The sequence below is a fragment of the Malaclemys terrapin genome, chromosome 1 (assembly GCF_027887155.1).
Source record: "Malaclemys terrapin pileata isolate rMalTer1 chromosome 1, rMalTer1.hap1, whole genome shotgun sequence".
Classification (NCBI taxonomy): domain Eukaryota; kingdom Metazoa; phylum Chordata; order Testudines; family Emydidae; genus Malaclemys; species Malaclemys terrapin.
In genome coordinates, this window is record NC_071505.1 from 51172584 (window position 1) to 51189984 (window position 17401).

The 17401-nt window shown below is 36.2% G+C and overlaps 2 protein-coding genes across 8 annotated transcripts in view; one reads left to right on the forward strand and one right to left on the reverse strand.

Annotated features, from left to right (window-relative positions):
• The window catches only part of IMMP2L (inner mitochondrial membrane peptidase subunit 2), an 858170-nt gene that overhangs the window by 420770 nt on the left and 419999 nt on the right, over positions 1-17401 (forward strand). The gene's annotated exons all lie outside the window — the stretch shown is intronic.
• The window catches only part of LRRN3 (leucine rich repeat neuronal 3), a 54957-nt gene continuing 40941 nt past the window's right edge, over positions 3386-17401 (reverse strand). Inside the window, exon 2 of the mRNA XM_054024206.1 lies at positions 3386-6360. Within this exon, the coding sequence (XP_053880181.1) occupies positions 3873-5999 (2127 nt within the window). The 5' untranslated portion in view covers positions 6000-6360 and the 3' untranslated portion in view covers positions 3386-3872. The remainder of the gene's footprint in view (positions 6361-17401) is intronic.

Here is a 17401-nt window from a genome sequence, read left to right on the forward strand (position 1 = left end):
AATGGGTGCATCTGAGGAGATATGGGTTTAAGTGCAATCCTTCACATCAAAATGAGGCGCTTATCAACATGCCCCACCTGTTTGGTCTGACTTCTGTTTCTGAGTAGAAGTAACTTGATGGCTGTGCAGCAGTGCTCTCTTTAATGCAGGTGTGGATTGCCTTAGATCCCTGTTATGCTCATCATGCTTCATCTTATGCTTATATGCACAACTGTGTGCCTGTACTGTGCAGTTACGTGACAATGTGGTTTTTGCACATCCTTAGTTATGGGGTTGTAACATTCTCATTCTGAGCCCAGCCTTTTTTCGTTTCATTGCTGTTGAGTAGTTCATACATATAGCTCTGTCACCATCTTAACCAGAACTAATCCAAGAAATGTGATCTGAGAAAAAATGTAGCCTATGTAATAAAAACCTGAAACAAACTTCTAGTGAGTAAATATAAACATTAAGATCAGATAAAAGTTTTTAAATGATCCCATCTCCAAAAGATTTTCCCATTTAATGTCTATGGTAAACAGAATTTCATCAAAGAAAATATGACTCTACTTACTCACTTTCCTGTCAGTTTCAGGAAAATCTCAGACTAAAGCAAATTTGCACTCTGATGGAATCCTACAAAACTATGATATTGAAATTTATGATACCTGTGTAAAGGAATATAGTTATTATCTTTAGTGTCTAAATCAACCAGTCTCAGTTGTTTCCTACTAGTAAACCCTAAAAGTTACAATCAAAAGCTGGGGTTCTTTAAACTTTTCATTCTGCAGATCAAATCACAAGAGAGAGATCTTTCATGGGACATCCCTGCTCCCAACCCCTCCTTCCTCTTGCTTGGTTCTCAAAACATTTAATTCTACAGATCACCACAAAGAATTCCCCAGGTCTCTTGTGGTCCATAGATCCCAGCTTTAGAATCACGGATCTAATGGACAAATCTCATAGTCTTTATGCAGGTAATACTCACATTCAGGTGAATGGATATATGCTTATTTAAGGATCGTACCTTGCCCTATTTAAAAATAACACTTAACTATCACATAGTACTTTTTGTTGGTAGACATCAAAGTGCTTTTCAGTGGAAGGTAAAGTTCATTAGAACTGGGAAAAATGAGATGTGGAGTGGTGAAGTGACTTGCTTAGGGTCACGTGGGAGGTGACTGGCAGAGCCACTTTATTGTAATGAATTTCTCCGTCTCACAAGAGACATGGAATATTTTCCATCTGAACAGCTAGCAATAGAGTTATCAATCTCTAATTTAAATGTTTAAGTATATTTTCATATAAAATGATTGGTGTGCTTTTGACCAAGATTTAGGTATTATATACGTCAGGTATCAGGGTTATAGGAGAGAATGAATGCCCTCCTAGCTAGCCAAACAAACATATTTTCTTCACTAATAGAAAGTCAAGACTAGATTTTTAAATAAATAGCATGATGATTTGGTATGAACAGCTGTATTTATTCAGCTGAAACAAAAATATTTTTTTCATTTCAGTGCTTACCATTAAGTTTTCATTTAGTGTGCTATTTCATACCATTGTGCTGACTTACTGTTGTTTGAAACAAATGAGATTCTCACCTCTGAGCTATATCAGTAACAGGTTCTAAATGTAGCTAGATTCCAAAGATTAACATACAAGATACATGAGCAAGCTCTTGCTGACCTATACAGTACTTGCATTGTAATAGGTCATATTTCAGCTCCTGTGTTTTTGATAAATAGCTTGGCTCTAAAAGCTCTGTCCAAGGTTCTGAAATCTCTTATGATGTATGAGCATGTCTAGCTGATAAATTCTGATGCCAGCCTGTGTGTGATAGTGATTCATCAGGTTTGTAAAATTTGTGTTCAGCAAAACATATTGAATTTATAAAGATCCAAATTTGGGATATTTTAAAATTAGTACTGGCATGTTCTCCTTTCTAGTTTTAAACATCTTTCTGAAAATAACTTGCACATGGTCAGAAATAACTAGGATTTAATCAGAAAGTGTCAACTTTAACTTGAAAGCAAGTTATTCATTAGTAATATATCAAATGAGATGATTTTTCTGTATTAGGAATGCTTACAGGCCAATGGCATTATGCAGCAGGCCATGAATAAGTGGAAATGTTAAATGTCTGTTTGCAAGTGGACACACAAAAAGATGAACATGAAAGCACTTGAGAATTTCAAAGTTAGGGTTCTGACCTACACAAATGCTGCCAATAATTTCAGAGAAATGTTTATTTCAGATGAGTTTGGAAAGATAAAATCTATTAAAGTATTTGATTACAATACTTTAAAATATTAAAGCATAGTAAAAACCAAAATGCTTTCTGTCTATTTTTTGTTTCATATGCAAAATACTTACATGTTATTTTAATAATTTTTAATTCTCTAAATGTACACTTTTCATTCCCTAAATGGAAACTCCATGTTTCCTTCTGACTTAGTTCTCTGTATTCGTATACACAACTACTAACTGGAGTAAGGTAGCAATTTTGCTGATAGCTTCTTCATCTGTCTTCTACCACCTGGATGTCAACACTCCTTTAGCATGTCATACTTCAGTTTTGGACTACTTTTTCCACTGAATCCAGGAATAGTCAGATTTACTCCAACAGAATTAGGATTTAAATTTAGAGTCAGCAACAGTGTCCATTTGCTGTTTCAAGGCCCAGCCTTACTCCCAATGAATACAAGGGGAATTTTGCCATGAAGGTCATTGTGAGTGGGATCAAGCATTCATTTTATTTCAGTACATCATTCAGTTATTTGCATGTCACATCTTCAAAGCTGGAGAGATTAATAAACCCTTTATTGGCGATGGTTGCTGTTGTATCAGAACAGAATTCTGATCCCACAGAGAGATCCTAAATGTCGACAGTTCTGTTAAAAATTGTGCGAGTCTGTGTACCAAGCAACATAAACATTAGGCACTGTTAATCATTACATTGGCCTTTTTATTGCAGCCAAAGTATTGGATTTACGTTATTTGAGTCTAATAATTAAATCCAATCTTCAAACACCAAGTAAAAAAATAAATCTAATTCGCTGACAGCAGTAGGTCCCTGTTTGTTTCTCCTTGAAGATGAAGAGGGGTGTGTGTGTCTGTGTGTGTGTGTCTGTGTGTGTTTTAATGACCAACAGGTAAATATATATAGTTATTACTTAACCGTATGGATAACTACTTTATATTAGTATTTATTGTGTTGTTTATTTCAGTTATACAGCCTAAAAAACAGCAAAAATTTCCTATGCAGTCAAACCTGCATTTCAACTGGAAAATATATAAAGAGATTTATAGAGAGAGAGTTTATAAGACATTAAAATGAATTTGTTTATTGTCAAAGAGGAGCCCCCAGACGGATTCTCTTTTTTTAAGAAACAAACAAGCCAAAAACTCTTTTGATTTTAATCAAAAATGTATTTTTCCTCATAAAAAATGTTTCACATACTCACTGTGTCTACTCTACAGAATTTGTCCATTTCATTACACCACGTGTCAATTCTAGTTTATCTGGTCATTGCAAAAACACGCTGCTAGTGTGTGTAATACAGCACAGGAGGAGGTATTGCTCAGTTCTACTATTACTTAATTAAAAAAAAAATACAGAAAATGTTCTTGGCTACTTGCACTGTATTCCAGACTGAAAAGTCACATGGAAGTTCTAAAAAATGGAGTAATTGTATTTGGTTGGACCAATACCCTTAGAAGCCAGTTAGTTAAAAATCCTTTTTATGCGGAATCGGTACATATTCCCATTTGTCAACACCAGCAGTAATGCCCAGACTTCTGATTTCTAAAGAGTAATACTTTTTTTTGCCTTTTTATTTAGCACAGCTGCAGTCTTGTGCTTTTTCAACGTTGGTGTTTACACTGGTGTTTCATGACATATTCGTTGGTACTCCTATCACAGTTGCTTTTACTTCCAGTGATGTGCTTTTCTCTTTGCCAGTGTCCCAAAGACTGATAAGAGGAGGATAAAGCTCATTGAGTGAAAAGGATTGTTTCTTCAGGTAATTCCTTAAATAGCTGTGTCCTGCATTGCAGTTAATTTCTCGTGAGATGCAACTGTAGAGATATATCACACAGATGACTCCCAAGAGAACTCCAAGGCAGGCAAGGAATTCTATTATGTTGGTCTTTTCATAATCTTTCACTGCAAGATCCAATCCTTTTGTGGTGACATTGACACATTGTTTTTTATTCTGCTGGTAGATGGTGGGAATGTCTATACAAATTTCATATTCAGTTGATGGATTTAGATGAGTAAGATTATATACCTTTATATCAGATGGAATTCGAACACTCTGTGCAGTCTGAGAGTTTTCGGTCTTCTGAAATGCAGTCCATCTAATGCTGGATTTCAGAATTTTAGATCTTGCTTTCCAAGACACCAGAATCGAATTAGATTGCACTTCTTTTATTTTAATATTCAAAGATCCATTGCTGTCTTGGGGGAAGGAACCATCCACTTTAATCATAACTGATTTTAAATCTGCTCCAACTAGATTAGTTGCTATGCATGTATATAGTCCACTTTCTTTTTGTGTAACATTACTTATGTCTAATGTTCCTTCAGAATGGACAAAGTATTTATCAATAACCGTATTAGGCAAAAGTTTGTGACCTGATGGTGTTATCCAGTATATTTCAGGTTCTGGTTCTGCTGTTGCTCTGCAGTGTAAGGAAACATAGCTGCCAGTTTCTAAATCCAGAGTTGAAGGAAAACTTTCAGGTGCTATCAGTGGGAGGCAGATTTCCATCATTTCCCTAAAGTGTACTTGCCTCACATTCTGGCCTTGAAATTCTGGAGGATCCACACAAAATAATGAATCTGGCTCCATGAATCGAATGTTGGTTTTATTCATGTTAATCCAGCGGATGACACAATCACATCTGATTGGATTGCTGTGTATACTGACTTCCTTGAGGTTAGGTAAAGAGTCTATTGTATTACGGTACAGGGCACTAAGTGCATTACTATTGAGCATGAGTGATTCTAGCTTGGGAAGTTTATAGAAAGCATTTGGATGGATGTATGATAATCTGGGGTTATTGGTAGCTTCTATTTTTCTTAAATCTGGCAAATTGTCAACAGCAAGACTATCTAGAGAAATTAGTTCAGGCATGTTATTAATTCCCAATTCTTTTAGGTGCAGCATATTGCTAAAATCTCCTCTTCGTATTCTGTTAATAGGATTCTTATTTAGATCCAAAAATTTGAGATTTGTAACCTTTTGAAGAGCAACATGGGGCACTTTAACAAATCTATTGTCATAAAATGAGATGCTTTCTAAATTGTCAAGGCCAACCAAAGCATTATCAGGTATTTGAGTGAGATTTATGCCTGCTAAAACCAGGCTGCGCAGATTGATAAGAGGCTTAAAGTTCATTTCTTCGATTTTGATGATCGGATTTTCTCCAATCATGAGAATCTCAAGGTTAGGAATAGCTTCAAACCACTTACTGTTGATCATCTGTAGGCTATTTGAATTGAGATGAAGCCTGAGAAGATTATCAAGGCCTATAAAAGCTCCTGATGCAATTGTGGAAAGCAAGTTGTGATTAATGTAGAGTTCTTGTAAATTGTTCAGTCCAGACAGACATTCTTCAGGCAGCTCAGTAAGTTTGTTTTCTTCAAGGTACACCGAAAGAAGCTGTGGCATCTTTCTAAGGTTAATACTGATCACTGAGGATAAATTGTTTTGAGATAAATCAATACCAGTAAGGTTCACTGGGAAGTCTACTGAGTGTTCAATTTTTGCAATGTTGTTTGTCTGTAGAAGTAGAACCTGTGTGTCAGCAGGCAGTCTCGTTGGGAAATTAACAAGGCCTAAATCATTACAGTCCACTGTTGGAGCTTCCATGTATATGGATCTTGGGGTAAACCAAGGTCTGATCTCACAGGTACATGACTGAGGGCAGTCTACCTTTTTATCTACAGCTTGTACAAATGCAGTGATAGCTAGGCCAAGTAGAAAATGAATTTTGAGTGGCATGTCCTTCATTTTAGCTCAAGTCTTCAGAAAAGTAATGGGCCCTTAAGGATACCACAGATGCTGTTTTTAACTTCAGTAAGAGCTGGTCACTTGATAAAACAAATACTTGCATTTGTCAAATGATGAATGCCAAAGAAGCACAAAGACTTTCTTCCTGAAAATGAGTGATAACTTCGTAACCACCTTGTCCAATGATAACAGGCATGTTGTGGAAATGAAGGTCACTGTCTCCTTGATGCCATAAAACTGATAAGATTTGTGATGGTGAAGCATGTATAGATGGTCATAGACGATTAAGAAATTCATTTATTTACTAGTATTAACTTCAGATCCCATGATTGATTAGTGTTGGCAGGAATGACAGGATGACCTAAAATATAAGAAGAGGAAATAATTAGTATGAAAAAAACTATAAGGCTATAAAATAACTTAGTCATCTCTCTATAATATTAATTATTGCATGTAAGAAAAGAAAATGGCTGTGGTTTCTGGAGTATTGCAGTGGCATCTGTTCAGCATAAATAAAGTTAATATAGCAAGCTGAAGATCCAAAGAATAATAAACAAAATATGTCACTAAGGTTTTTCCACATATTTCAGGCTACTTTAGAATATTTTTCTTTCCTGCTGTCACTAAAAGCAGACTCTGCTATATTGGCTTTGAAAACTTAACCACTGAGCTAATTTTTGCAGAGTATGAATTTTTACTCTTTGAACACAGAGTTTATAAATATAAAGAACATAATGTATATGTAATCAAGGAAAAAGGAACAGTTGCATTAATATACACCCAAAATGAGTGCATCCTGAGACTTGCCCATGAGATATTTATACAGTAACATACAAAATTGATAATCCCCAGGTTTTATCTTTTCCTAATTCCTTTTATAGCTGCTATTCTGGGAGCAAGCTTGAATTTTTAAAGATGTCATTGGAGGGGAAAGTGTACCTTGTAATAAATTGTTTGTCATATTGGAAATTCAATCTAATTACTGTCTGTCTTATTTTTACTTGAAAAATATAACATTGCATTAGGATAACAAAGGGAAAGTGCCTTTATTGCAGTCAGAAAAAAAAAAGCACACTTAGCTGATAATGCTTTCAACTCAGAGTCTGAGCTCCTCCATTAAGGTGCCGAGTCTCCGCAGTCCTCACTGAATTCAGTGGGTACTGAGGGCTCTCACCGCCTTCTGAGATGTGCTAATCATCTTGTAGAATCATACTTTAAAATATATCCTGTCTGCAGCTCTTTCCCTCTTAAAGAAACTGCTTTGAGCACATTCAAAACTATATTGTGAGAAAGTTTTGATGTCTTTATGCGTGAAATGGGACACACTACACACTACTATTTTAAAACAGCTGACTGTGTACCAAAGCTCACCATACAGTGTGTGTCTGTGGAATCAACCATACTTTATACATTTATTTCTCACTTTGCCTTTTACTTCTAGTATTAAAATTCACAGTGGCATAGTTTACAAACACTAAGGTAAGGTCAATGCTTCATTGATATTGATAAATGCATTTTGAAATGTCACTGGTATGGACAGATGGAAACACTACACACTTGCCAAAAGGTTCCTGTCTTCAGAGATGTAAAGCATATAAAATCTGAACTAGCATCTGATTTGGCTGTTTTCCCGCTATTTGTTGGCACTAAGTCCTTATCTATAAAACTGACTTACACATTACAGATAACTAGTATGTGTTCTGCTAGTGATAAAAGCTATCTCAAATTAAAATTGCTGAAGTAAGCAAGAGAGGCATATTGCAGTTTCTCCATCCTTTCCTTTTTCTGCTTTAGAAGGAATGCCTATTGATCTTGTGTCCAATTCACTTACTTAAGTTCTAAGTTAATACCTACATTATCTTTGTTTTAAAATATTTGCTTTCTGTTTCTTATTTGCATCTTATCCATTCAATACTGTATATAATTTTAGTTGCTTGCATTAACAAATATATGTGATTTTTTTTTGTGGTACAATGGTGGCTCTTAAAAAGTTGTCAGTTTTATTTAAGATAAATAGATAAGGTTGATTTAGTATCTTCAGCATCCTCTTCAACTTCCTCACACTTAGTCCAGCAAATACGTTGATTACTGTAAATACCATGGTTAAATAACTGCAAATAATTATCTAAGATATTTGCCAAGTTTTTGAGGTCTGCTCTTTGAATACATGTAAAGCTTTTTTATCACTTAACTTTACAATATAACTATATTAATAAAATGAACAGAAAATGTGTGAGCTAAACATATAGAAAACAGTCTGCTGCTTTGCAGTTTTATATTACATTTTACGGCAATGGTTCAGATCATCCTGAAATGCAAAGAAACACTGGTGCAAAATAAAATAATCAAAATATAATCTGTTCCTTCATTTCTTGAAATGAGGTAAACGTTAGATTTACAAAGAAATAAACATATGGCTGGTCAGTTAGTTCTTGTAACTATGGGCTTATCTAGATGGAGAGTTAGCATGTGAAAAGCTGGGTAGTTAAATATACAGTGCACCAGCATGCCACAAACGAAGTCTCCATGTGTACCCTGCTACTGCGCACTGCCTAGGCAAATCTTCACATTACTAATTTATAGTCTGGAAGCATAATGGAATAAAATGTCATTCTGTGGGCAAGTTAGTGACAGAAAGGTAAAGGAGATATCATTTGATTCATAAAAATCTACAGAATCATAATTTCAGTGGTGTGACCCTCCGTGGCATGATAGGGGGTGGCACTGCCCACTCCCCCTTCAGCTCCAGCTCTTCTGGTTGGTGGAAATTTTAATAATACAATGTTGTCAGAAATGTGTTGAGTTAGGGCTTTTGAATGACACCCTTCTCCCATGAGCACCATGGTATAAAGCATGACAAACCTAAAACAAGTACGTAGATATATATTAGAGAAAATGTTTAAAAATGAACACTTTTAATTATACTTTAACATAGGGATGCATTGCCCACTTAAAAAAAAAGACTGATCTTTGGAAATCTTCAAGAAGACACCTAGCCTCGTAGGACTGAAAACATTTATTCATCAAAGTCATCATCGGTGTTGTTTCCAGCTAGGGCACCACTGCTAGACATGTTGTCACACTGATCCTCATCCACGGCACACTTGCGCATCTTCATGCAAGGTGAGCTGCTGGCCAAATATTTGTAGAGTGGTAAGCATCAGGTTTTTGCACAAGAGCATTTTATTAACTGAAGGATTGTTTAAGGAGTGCATAGTATTTCACACATAACTGCTATGATCAATCCTTCCTGCAAGACCCTTCCATACCCTAGGGGCAGGGGGAGTAGTTTTGGATGTGCTTGATCATCTGGAGACACTATATTGCTTGATAATTTGCCCTCCTGATAGCAGGTATAAATGCACCCTTTACCAGTGGCAGTTTTTATCCAGATACTTCTTGGAAAACATCCACCAAAGTAGCTCTACAAGTATCATAATATTGGTCTTCATATGGTAAACTTGGCATATGAATGCCTCCAGTGCCTTTATTACCTCATCAGTGTCTGTCTCAGCTATTCCAAGCACCTTCAGAACAAGGAGAGAATCTTCGGAGGCTGAATCAAAGGCCTTCCAGTAAGATAACTTCCTTCCTTAGTGTCACATCTTGACAGGGCATGGAAACCTGGTAGTGCTTTGAATGGTCCAAATGATAGGAACACATCTCTGAGGAATATAAAATGATTCAGTTCCCCAGCAGCAGGCACTACAACAGAATATTAATGAAGTCTTGGGTAGTGTCTAGCATTGGAACATCTATGTCTTGTGAAAAGATCTAGAGTTTAGTAGCACCTTTCTTTGTGGCAATGATGGCATGCAAGATAATTTTAGTGTCAGCTCCTCCTGGGAATTATGAAGAAACTCCACTTACCAGTGAGAGGTAGCAGCTTCATTATGCCATGCAACAATGAAATTCTGTGAGCAATTTTTCTCATGTTGGAGCTTTTTCCTTCAATGTATGCAATTAACTAGTCCTACACTGGAGTATCAGACAGTGACTTCTTAATTGTGACACTGGAGATGTTCATGGAGTCAATGATTTTGTACAGGACAGTGCAATACCATGGAATCTCTTCTTTTTGATAATATATTTAATTGATTCCTCTGCATACATGTCAAACACAAGGTGGACTTTGTCATTGGTCCCGTATTTTCTCTGTAGCCTCATAATGAAGTGTTCAGCCAAGTCTTGGCAGGTATTAACATTTTCTGGTTTTTCAAGAGCTTGTACTTCAAGTGTACCATTTATGATTGCTACACTGAAAGGCCTCGGCTGGCATAAGTTACCCTCATGCATCAGGTACTGGATTAACAAAAGTATGCATGTGAATTAGTTTTCTTTTGGCCTGGAACATAGGCATTGTTCCATTGCATTGGAATATCAATTGTTTCCATGGATAACTTGTACTTTCTCAAAGTTTCATGTAGATCAACATCATGCTGAGATCTCAACCTGATCAGGAGAAGAACAAACAATGACTAGTCTGTGGTTAGCTCTGTAATTGTTCCTGCTACCTTCACTCTGACATTCTTCTTTGCATTTGAGCACAACTTTAGTATATTCTTTTTGATTGGAGCCCACAGATTGATGGAGCTTTGTATAATTCTGTGAGTTTTGAAGGCTTCATATAAGTCATGACCCAAAGTAGCCATTTGACTGACAATTTTAGCTAGCTCATCACTGAAGACTGCTTTCGTCATGATATTCATGAGCTCCAGTCCATCATACATGAATGGGTTGTCAGTGCAAGTAAGCTCATCCTCTAGCTTTAAAATTGCCTCTTTTTGCATTTAATAAACGTAGTGAGTCTAGATGGTGCTTGATTACTTCTGGGGAAGTCATCCCAGCCATACTTAATGTTTTGTTTGAAATTCGAAAGTGTTCTGGGGTTGTCAGGAAAAATCGGGAGAGAGTATTTGGAAGCTGTGTAATGGCCTTCAAACTAACCCCCCCCCCAATGACTTTCATTGCTCTGTTCTCATGTTCTAGGGATTTGTATGTATGAACTGCCAACCTTTTGACAACCCATTTTCCTTTTCAAAAGGAAAGAATCAGACTTTTATTTCAGTGAGTTACTAGGCAATCATCACAGAATAATTGCTTAAATCTAAAGCTAAAAATTATTTTCAAAGCAAAAGAAGTCTTCCAGCTGGCACATGTCCTGGCTCTTCAACGCTTTCCTGATGCTTGATGTAATTCCTCTCCAACCTTGCCAAATTCATTTTATGGGTATATATCTTATAGCTTGTAGCCAATACACTGCTTGATAAATTGCCATTGGTAAATGCACCCCTTGTCAATGGCAGTTTTTCTCTGTTTGTCTGCTTCTTGGAAAACATCTGCCAACATACGGTAAGGTGCTACTAATCATTGTCTAAAACCAGGTTCTCTGCTCTAGTATTCTCCAAAGATCCAATTACTAGTCAATACTCTTTGTGTCCCCATTGATGCCTAAAAATGACTAAGATCAAAGTAAAAATAAGGGCTTTGTAACAAATTACTTTGGGATTGTAATTCATTGTTTGGTAATGTATGTAATGTAATTCTGTGCATACTGTTTGCATATGGATTCCAGTAATTTCTGTCTGGATGCTGACATCTTAACCAGTCCCTCATTACAACTCTTTTGTTATAATAAACAAAGCTGATAATCAGTACCACTGAACTGCTTTTTTTTTTTTTTTTTTCCAATGATGGCAAACCAACTTGAAGCACTCCTTCCATTTATCTGTAACATTAAAAAAATTAATAAAATACCATATTCTAAGTATTAGCTGATAACACACTGTCAGTTGAGGGCCACAATTTAACTTTGCAAGGGCTGCATGTTTGACATGCTTGTGTTAAAAATCAACTTTTTAAAAATTATACTTTAAAACATTTTCTCAAAGATATATTTACCTAATTGTTCTAGGTTTGTCATGTTTAGCACTATTGTGTTTGTGGGAGGAAAGAGCTTTTGAATGAAGCCCAACTTAACTCATTTCAATTGACATTATATTATCAAAATTTCTATCAACCACAGGAGTTGGGAGCCGGGAGTGGGAGGGAGCGAGTTCCGCCCATCATGCTGCAGAAGGTAACACCATTGAAATTATGATTCTGTTGATTTTTACAAATCAAATGACACCTCCCTTACCTTTCTCTCATTAACTTGCCCCTGTCATTATACCTACTCCCAGACTGTTAGGTCCCAATCCTGCAAGCTGATCCTTGCATGCAAACCCCTGTTTCTGTGTGCTGCCCCATTTACTAATGGTCCATCTGCAGGGATCAGTTTGTAGTGCCACATCCTTATAACCAAACTATGCATAGACACAACTCCCTAGGTTAAAAGCAAGGTTAAAAAGATGGGCCCAATCCTAAAGTCCCTGCTTGGGCAAACTTTCCATTGATTTCTGGTATTCTACGTAGGGTATTTTATTACAATAATTTCTGTGGAATTCAAACCCTTTTATAAGGGCTACTCTACACTGCAGCGCATCTGGTGAAGATGCTCTATGCTGATGGGAGAGAGCTCTCCCGTCGGCATAATTACTTCACCTCTGTGAGAGGTAATAGCTATGTCGGTGAGAGAGCATCTCCCAATGACATAGTGCTGTACACACCAGCGCTTAGGTTGGGGTAACTTGTGTCACTTGTGGGGGTGGCTTTTTCACACCCCTGAGCAACGTAAGTTATATTGCCATAAGCAGTAGTGTAGACCTGCCCTAAGTGACCTCAGAACTGGGCCAAATCAGTGCTGTTGATAATAATTGAGTCAAGCCAAGTTCATTCATTTCCGCCAAAGATAATTATACTCCTACAGTTAGTGTAGGTGATAAAATTAAAAAACAAGATACAAACTAGGGGGACTAGATTTTACTCTTATCTTTTGTATGGCTAATTCTTTAACTTGTCATTTGAAAGCAACTATTGTGTTTTAGCATTTGTTTGTTTGTTCCATGTGTTGTTACAAACAGCTCTATCACTTGTATATGAATTGCAGGAAATCTAATTTACATTGTTCCACTAGAGTCTGACACAACTGATTGATTTCTAAAAACCTGTGTGGGAGGTAAGCCAAGGACTAGTTTCTTTGTTGTGATTCAGTGAAGAGTATAAATTCAAGTACCACTTCCCTTTGGTCTGTCTGAGAAAGTTTTAAAAATGTTTGTCTCCTTTAGTAACACTTACAGTTGCTTTTAAAATATACACTCATCCCTATACTCAGGCCAAGCAAGCACTCAGTAAAACAATCTTTTTGTTGATAGCTTATTTGAACTTTTTACACTAGATAGTTAATTGCTCTATACTGAGGTTAAAAAGGCAATGGTATGAATACTGTGATTGAGGATGTCAAAGGAACCTAAGTGAGTATGGCACCCAGCTTTCACTGAGATTTAATGAGTTGGGCACCTAGGCCACACAGACTCCTTTGAAACTCCCAGCCAAAGTGAGTTAGGCGCCCAATTCCCATTGGAATTCAGTGGGAGTTGGGGGGTCTAACTCACTTAGACTTTTACGAAAAACCCAGCCATATCTGGAAGGGGGAACCAAAAACCTCTCTTTGTGTTTTATTATAAATATGAATACTTTTCATTTAGAGTAGGTAAAATCTTTTGCCTGAGGATCACCACTCTCTTTGCAGACATCAGTTCAGACTCACTTAGGATAAGTGGTGTTATTCCTTTTGTACAGTAGAGGACATTGAGGCACAGAAAGATTGTTCTCTAACCAAAGTCACACAGGACACCTGTGGCAAAGTACCTAAAACTCTTGACTTTCAGCCCTGAGTCTTAACCACAAAACTCATCCTTAGCAGATACCATGTTTCATTTTAAAAGGCATGAGGTTTTGGTTTTGAATAATGTTACAATTTCAACAGCTTTGAAAATGTTCCTGGGCAATTTCTGTATCTGAAATTGAGTTATTATTTATTACTAGTATCATATTAAATATTTTATCTAGCACTATGCGTGGTGCTTTACTTAGTGCCCATCCTGGAAACCCTTATGCACATATTTAACTTTATGCACATGAGCAGCTCCATTAACTTCAGGGTTTGCACAATCAGAATCATAATGTCTAGGACATGGTCACTGCCCCAAAGAGCCTACTGACTGACATCTAGCTTCTGCAGTGATTTACATTCATGCTTTGCTTTTAATACATGAGTAGTCAGCTTGATTTTAGAAGGATTATTTGCATGCGTCAAGTTAAGCCTGTGTATATACTTTTACAGGATTGAGCCTTGACTAATCATGAGAAGAGAGGATGCTAAGGTGATAACATGGGAGAGGGAAGGAAATAGATAATGTACAGAACTAGACTTCAGGGGCGTTTGGGTGGTAAAGTGTGTGTCAGATTAGTGTTTTTTTTTAAATATAATTAAATTTTTATGTATGACTTCAGCATACCATACTAAATGGGAGAGCAGCAAATCCCTGGATTCCTAATGTAGATTTTTTGGTGCCATACCATGAAACCAAACCACAGAATCAAGTTGTGCAGCATTCATGCATTATGTATTAAAATTATATGTAAAAGATTAAATGTTTCTTACTCTGGCCACTGTGAACTTTCCTTATGTCAACTGGTTGTATTGATTTTTTGGGGTTGGGGGGTTGGGTGTGATTATTTTCTAACCATGAACAGAGGTATACAAGACACTTCAAAGTCAGAAGTCACCTGCAATTTGCTGTTTAAAAAATTAACCTGCATATAAATTGATATTTTGCATTCAACATAAGAATGTGCAAATTTCATTTTTCTTTAAAAAATGAAGCCTTACTGCATTATGTGTTTATATTGGAAAGTAAATACTCTGTAAGGCTTCATTTTTTAATGATAAAAAAAATATGCAGCCTCTTTAATGTTGTATGCAAAATATTACTCTGTGTGTGTGTGTGTGTGTGTGAGAGAGAGAGAGAGAGAGAGAGAGAGATTATTTATGCTTCATGTACCTACTCAAGGTTTATATTGCATATGCAGTATTGGATGAACTATGAAAATAGATACCCAGGTATACTGGGAGATTTCTTGTGAAAGCTAATATGCCTCTGGCAAAGAGATTATCCGGTACTACTACCTGTCAACTAAAACTCATATACCGAGGAATTATCAGGTTTGTCATTTTCTTGCTGTAGTGCAGTTAGATGCTTCCTGCTTAATACAAATTTATTAGATATGTAGATGATTTTATTCTAAGGTAACAGTCTCCTGAACGCCTTGACCGGTACTCCCTGTCTCGATTAAACATTGCCAATAATAGTAAACTCCCCCCCCACTCCAATTCCAATAAAAATTCCAAACCAAAATTTTCCTACTTAAAATTATCATTTTTCGGTATTAATTACTTCTGGGTTTTTTTTGAAGCTGAAATATGTTGGTAAATTAGATCTTTGTGCAGCCCAATCTGGAGTTTTTGGGGGAATTATCCACAAGGCCTCGCTTAGTTTTATTCAAGCCATAGTCACACAAAACTCCCATTTCAACAGGAGTTTTTCCTGAATAAGGACTGAATAAAAACTGAGCAAAGGCTTTTGGATTTGTCCCTAATAGAAATGGATAAATTTTAAATTTGCAATTTTAAAAGTAGTAATAAGAAATACAAAGAGAAACCAAAGGGCTAGGAGAATTTGTCCTATTCCCTTGAACAAAGTATATGGCATTTGCTAAATTTCTTAAAAACACACTCATTCAAGTAGTGCTGCTTCATCAACATTTAATTTAAATGAAAAATTACACTGTTCTATTAAGTAGGAATTTTGTTGTGATAGCTTTTTTGTTTATGAGCTAATGAAGATCTCGCATGTTTTTTATATTATAAAGAATGCTTAATGCAAGTGAATAGAGTAATCAGTAACTGTTCCTTTAGTGTGTATACAACATTTTCTCATCTAATTCAGTACAGACATATAAGAATCCAAAAGAGAGGCCTCCATGATGTCTGCTGCTATTTGCCTAAATCTCTAATTATTAATGATAATTTTAATATTGTCTTTATTTACTTAGGTATCTAACTTGAACCTGTTCCCAATCTTCATGGGCAGGTTTCTTATCCTTTTTGGAAGTCCTTTACCACTCGTTGAAATCCACCCAGACTCCTCCATTAGATATTATAGTTATGTCTGTTGTTTTTGAAACAAATAAGAACATTGTTGGTTTTTTTAAAAGTTGGTAAATTCCAGGTTCTGTCTTCAAATGGTTCATTTGTGAAACTAGAGTTTGCAGTGCTCAGTATTTACTTAAATTGTGGGGTGCAAAGCAGACAGCAAAACCCTTTGTATTCAGTAGATTGATATACATAAGAACATAAGAATATGTTCAGTACTCTTTGAAATGGTGTGACCCTTTTCAGACTAATTATCTGTCCTGTGGGCAATGATTGGTATGCCTTAATTAGGTTTGTTTCACTTTCAGTCATTGATTCACAAGGGGGCGTTGCCATTGATTGAGCTGGGAAAGACATTCCGGGAATAGATAAACTGAAAATCGTTTCTCATCACTGGAGCAACGGACAGCTCAGTACCAAGTCAGAGTGGACAGAAAGGAAAAGAAGCACGTCAGGCTTTGGCAATCTTTCTTTTCCACTTCAGCAGTTAGAGAGAGAGAGTGATAAAAAGTAAAAATGCAGCAGTTACACTAATATGCCCTGTTGGCAATAAGGCAAACATTTCAATTCACAAGGACCAATTTCGAGGTGGCAAGCATTTTCAAAACACAGCTCTATATACAAAGCTACCTTTCAGATATGTCCATTGAAAGAGGCATTTCTCAATTCCTGCCATTACAAACATTTTCAGTTGTTTCACTGGACAACAATTCTGAACGTGTCACTAAACCAGAAACAAGGGAATGGAAGATTTTGTACCTTGCTTTATTATAATTATAGCACTACGCAAAGTTTAATTTTTCTAATAAAAAGTGGAAAAGTTATGCATGTCTGAGTTGTGATAGATGGAATTTTGCACATGTTCAATTGCTGAGAATATGTGCTTCTTCCTTATTTTTCCTTTTGAACACACAATACACACTTTCTTTAGGTATATTTCTTGTTATTAATATTATAAGAAAAATTAAGACTAGAGAAGTATTGTTAACCTTTTTATTTTCAACTAAAATCCCTATTTATTTGATACGTTTGAAGAATTATACGTGGTGCAAGAATGTGATTTTAACATACGAAGTGGAACAGGGATTTTTGTGATGCGCTAAGGGAAGTGATGCAGTTTCAGGGTAAACCAGCAAAAGACATTTTATTCAAACAGATATTTTATAATAGGCCTTGATTTCAACCTAACTACATTGTATTGGTTTCTTTTCTTCTCCAGGGTTGGATATGGGAATAGTTTGTGTAGAATCCTGCTTCTTTTTATGGCCATGATCCTAACAGTTGAGGAGAAAGGGACTGTTATATG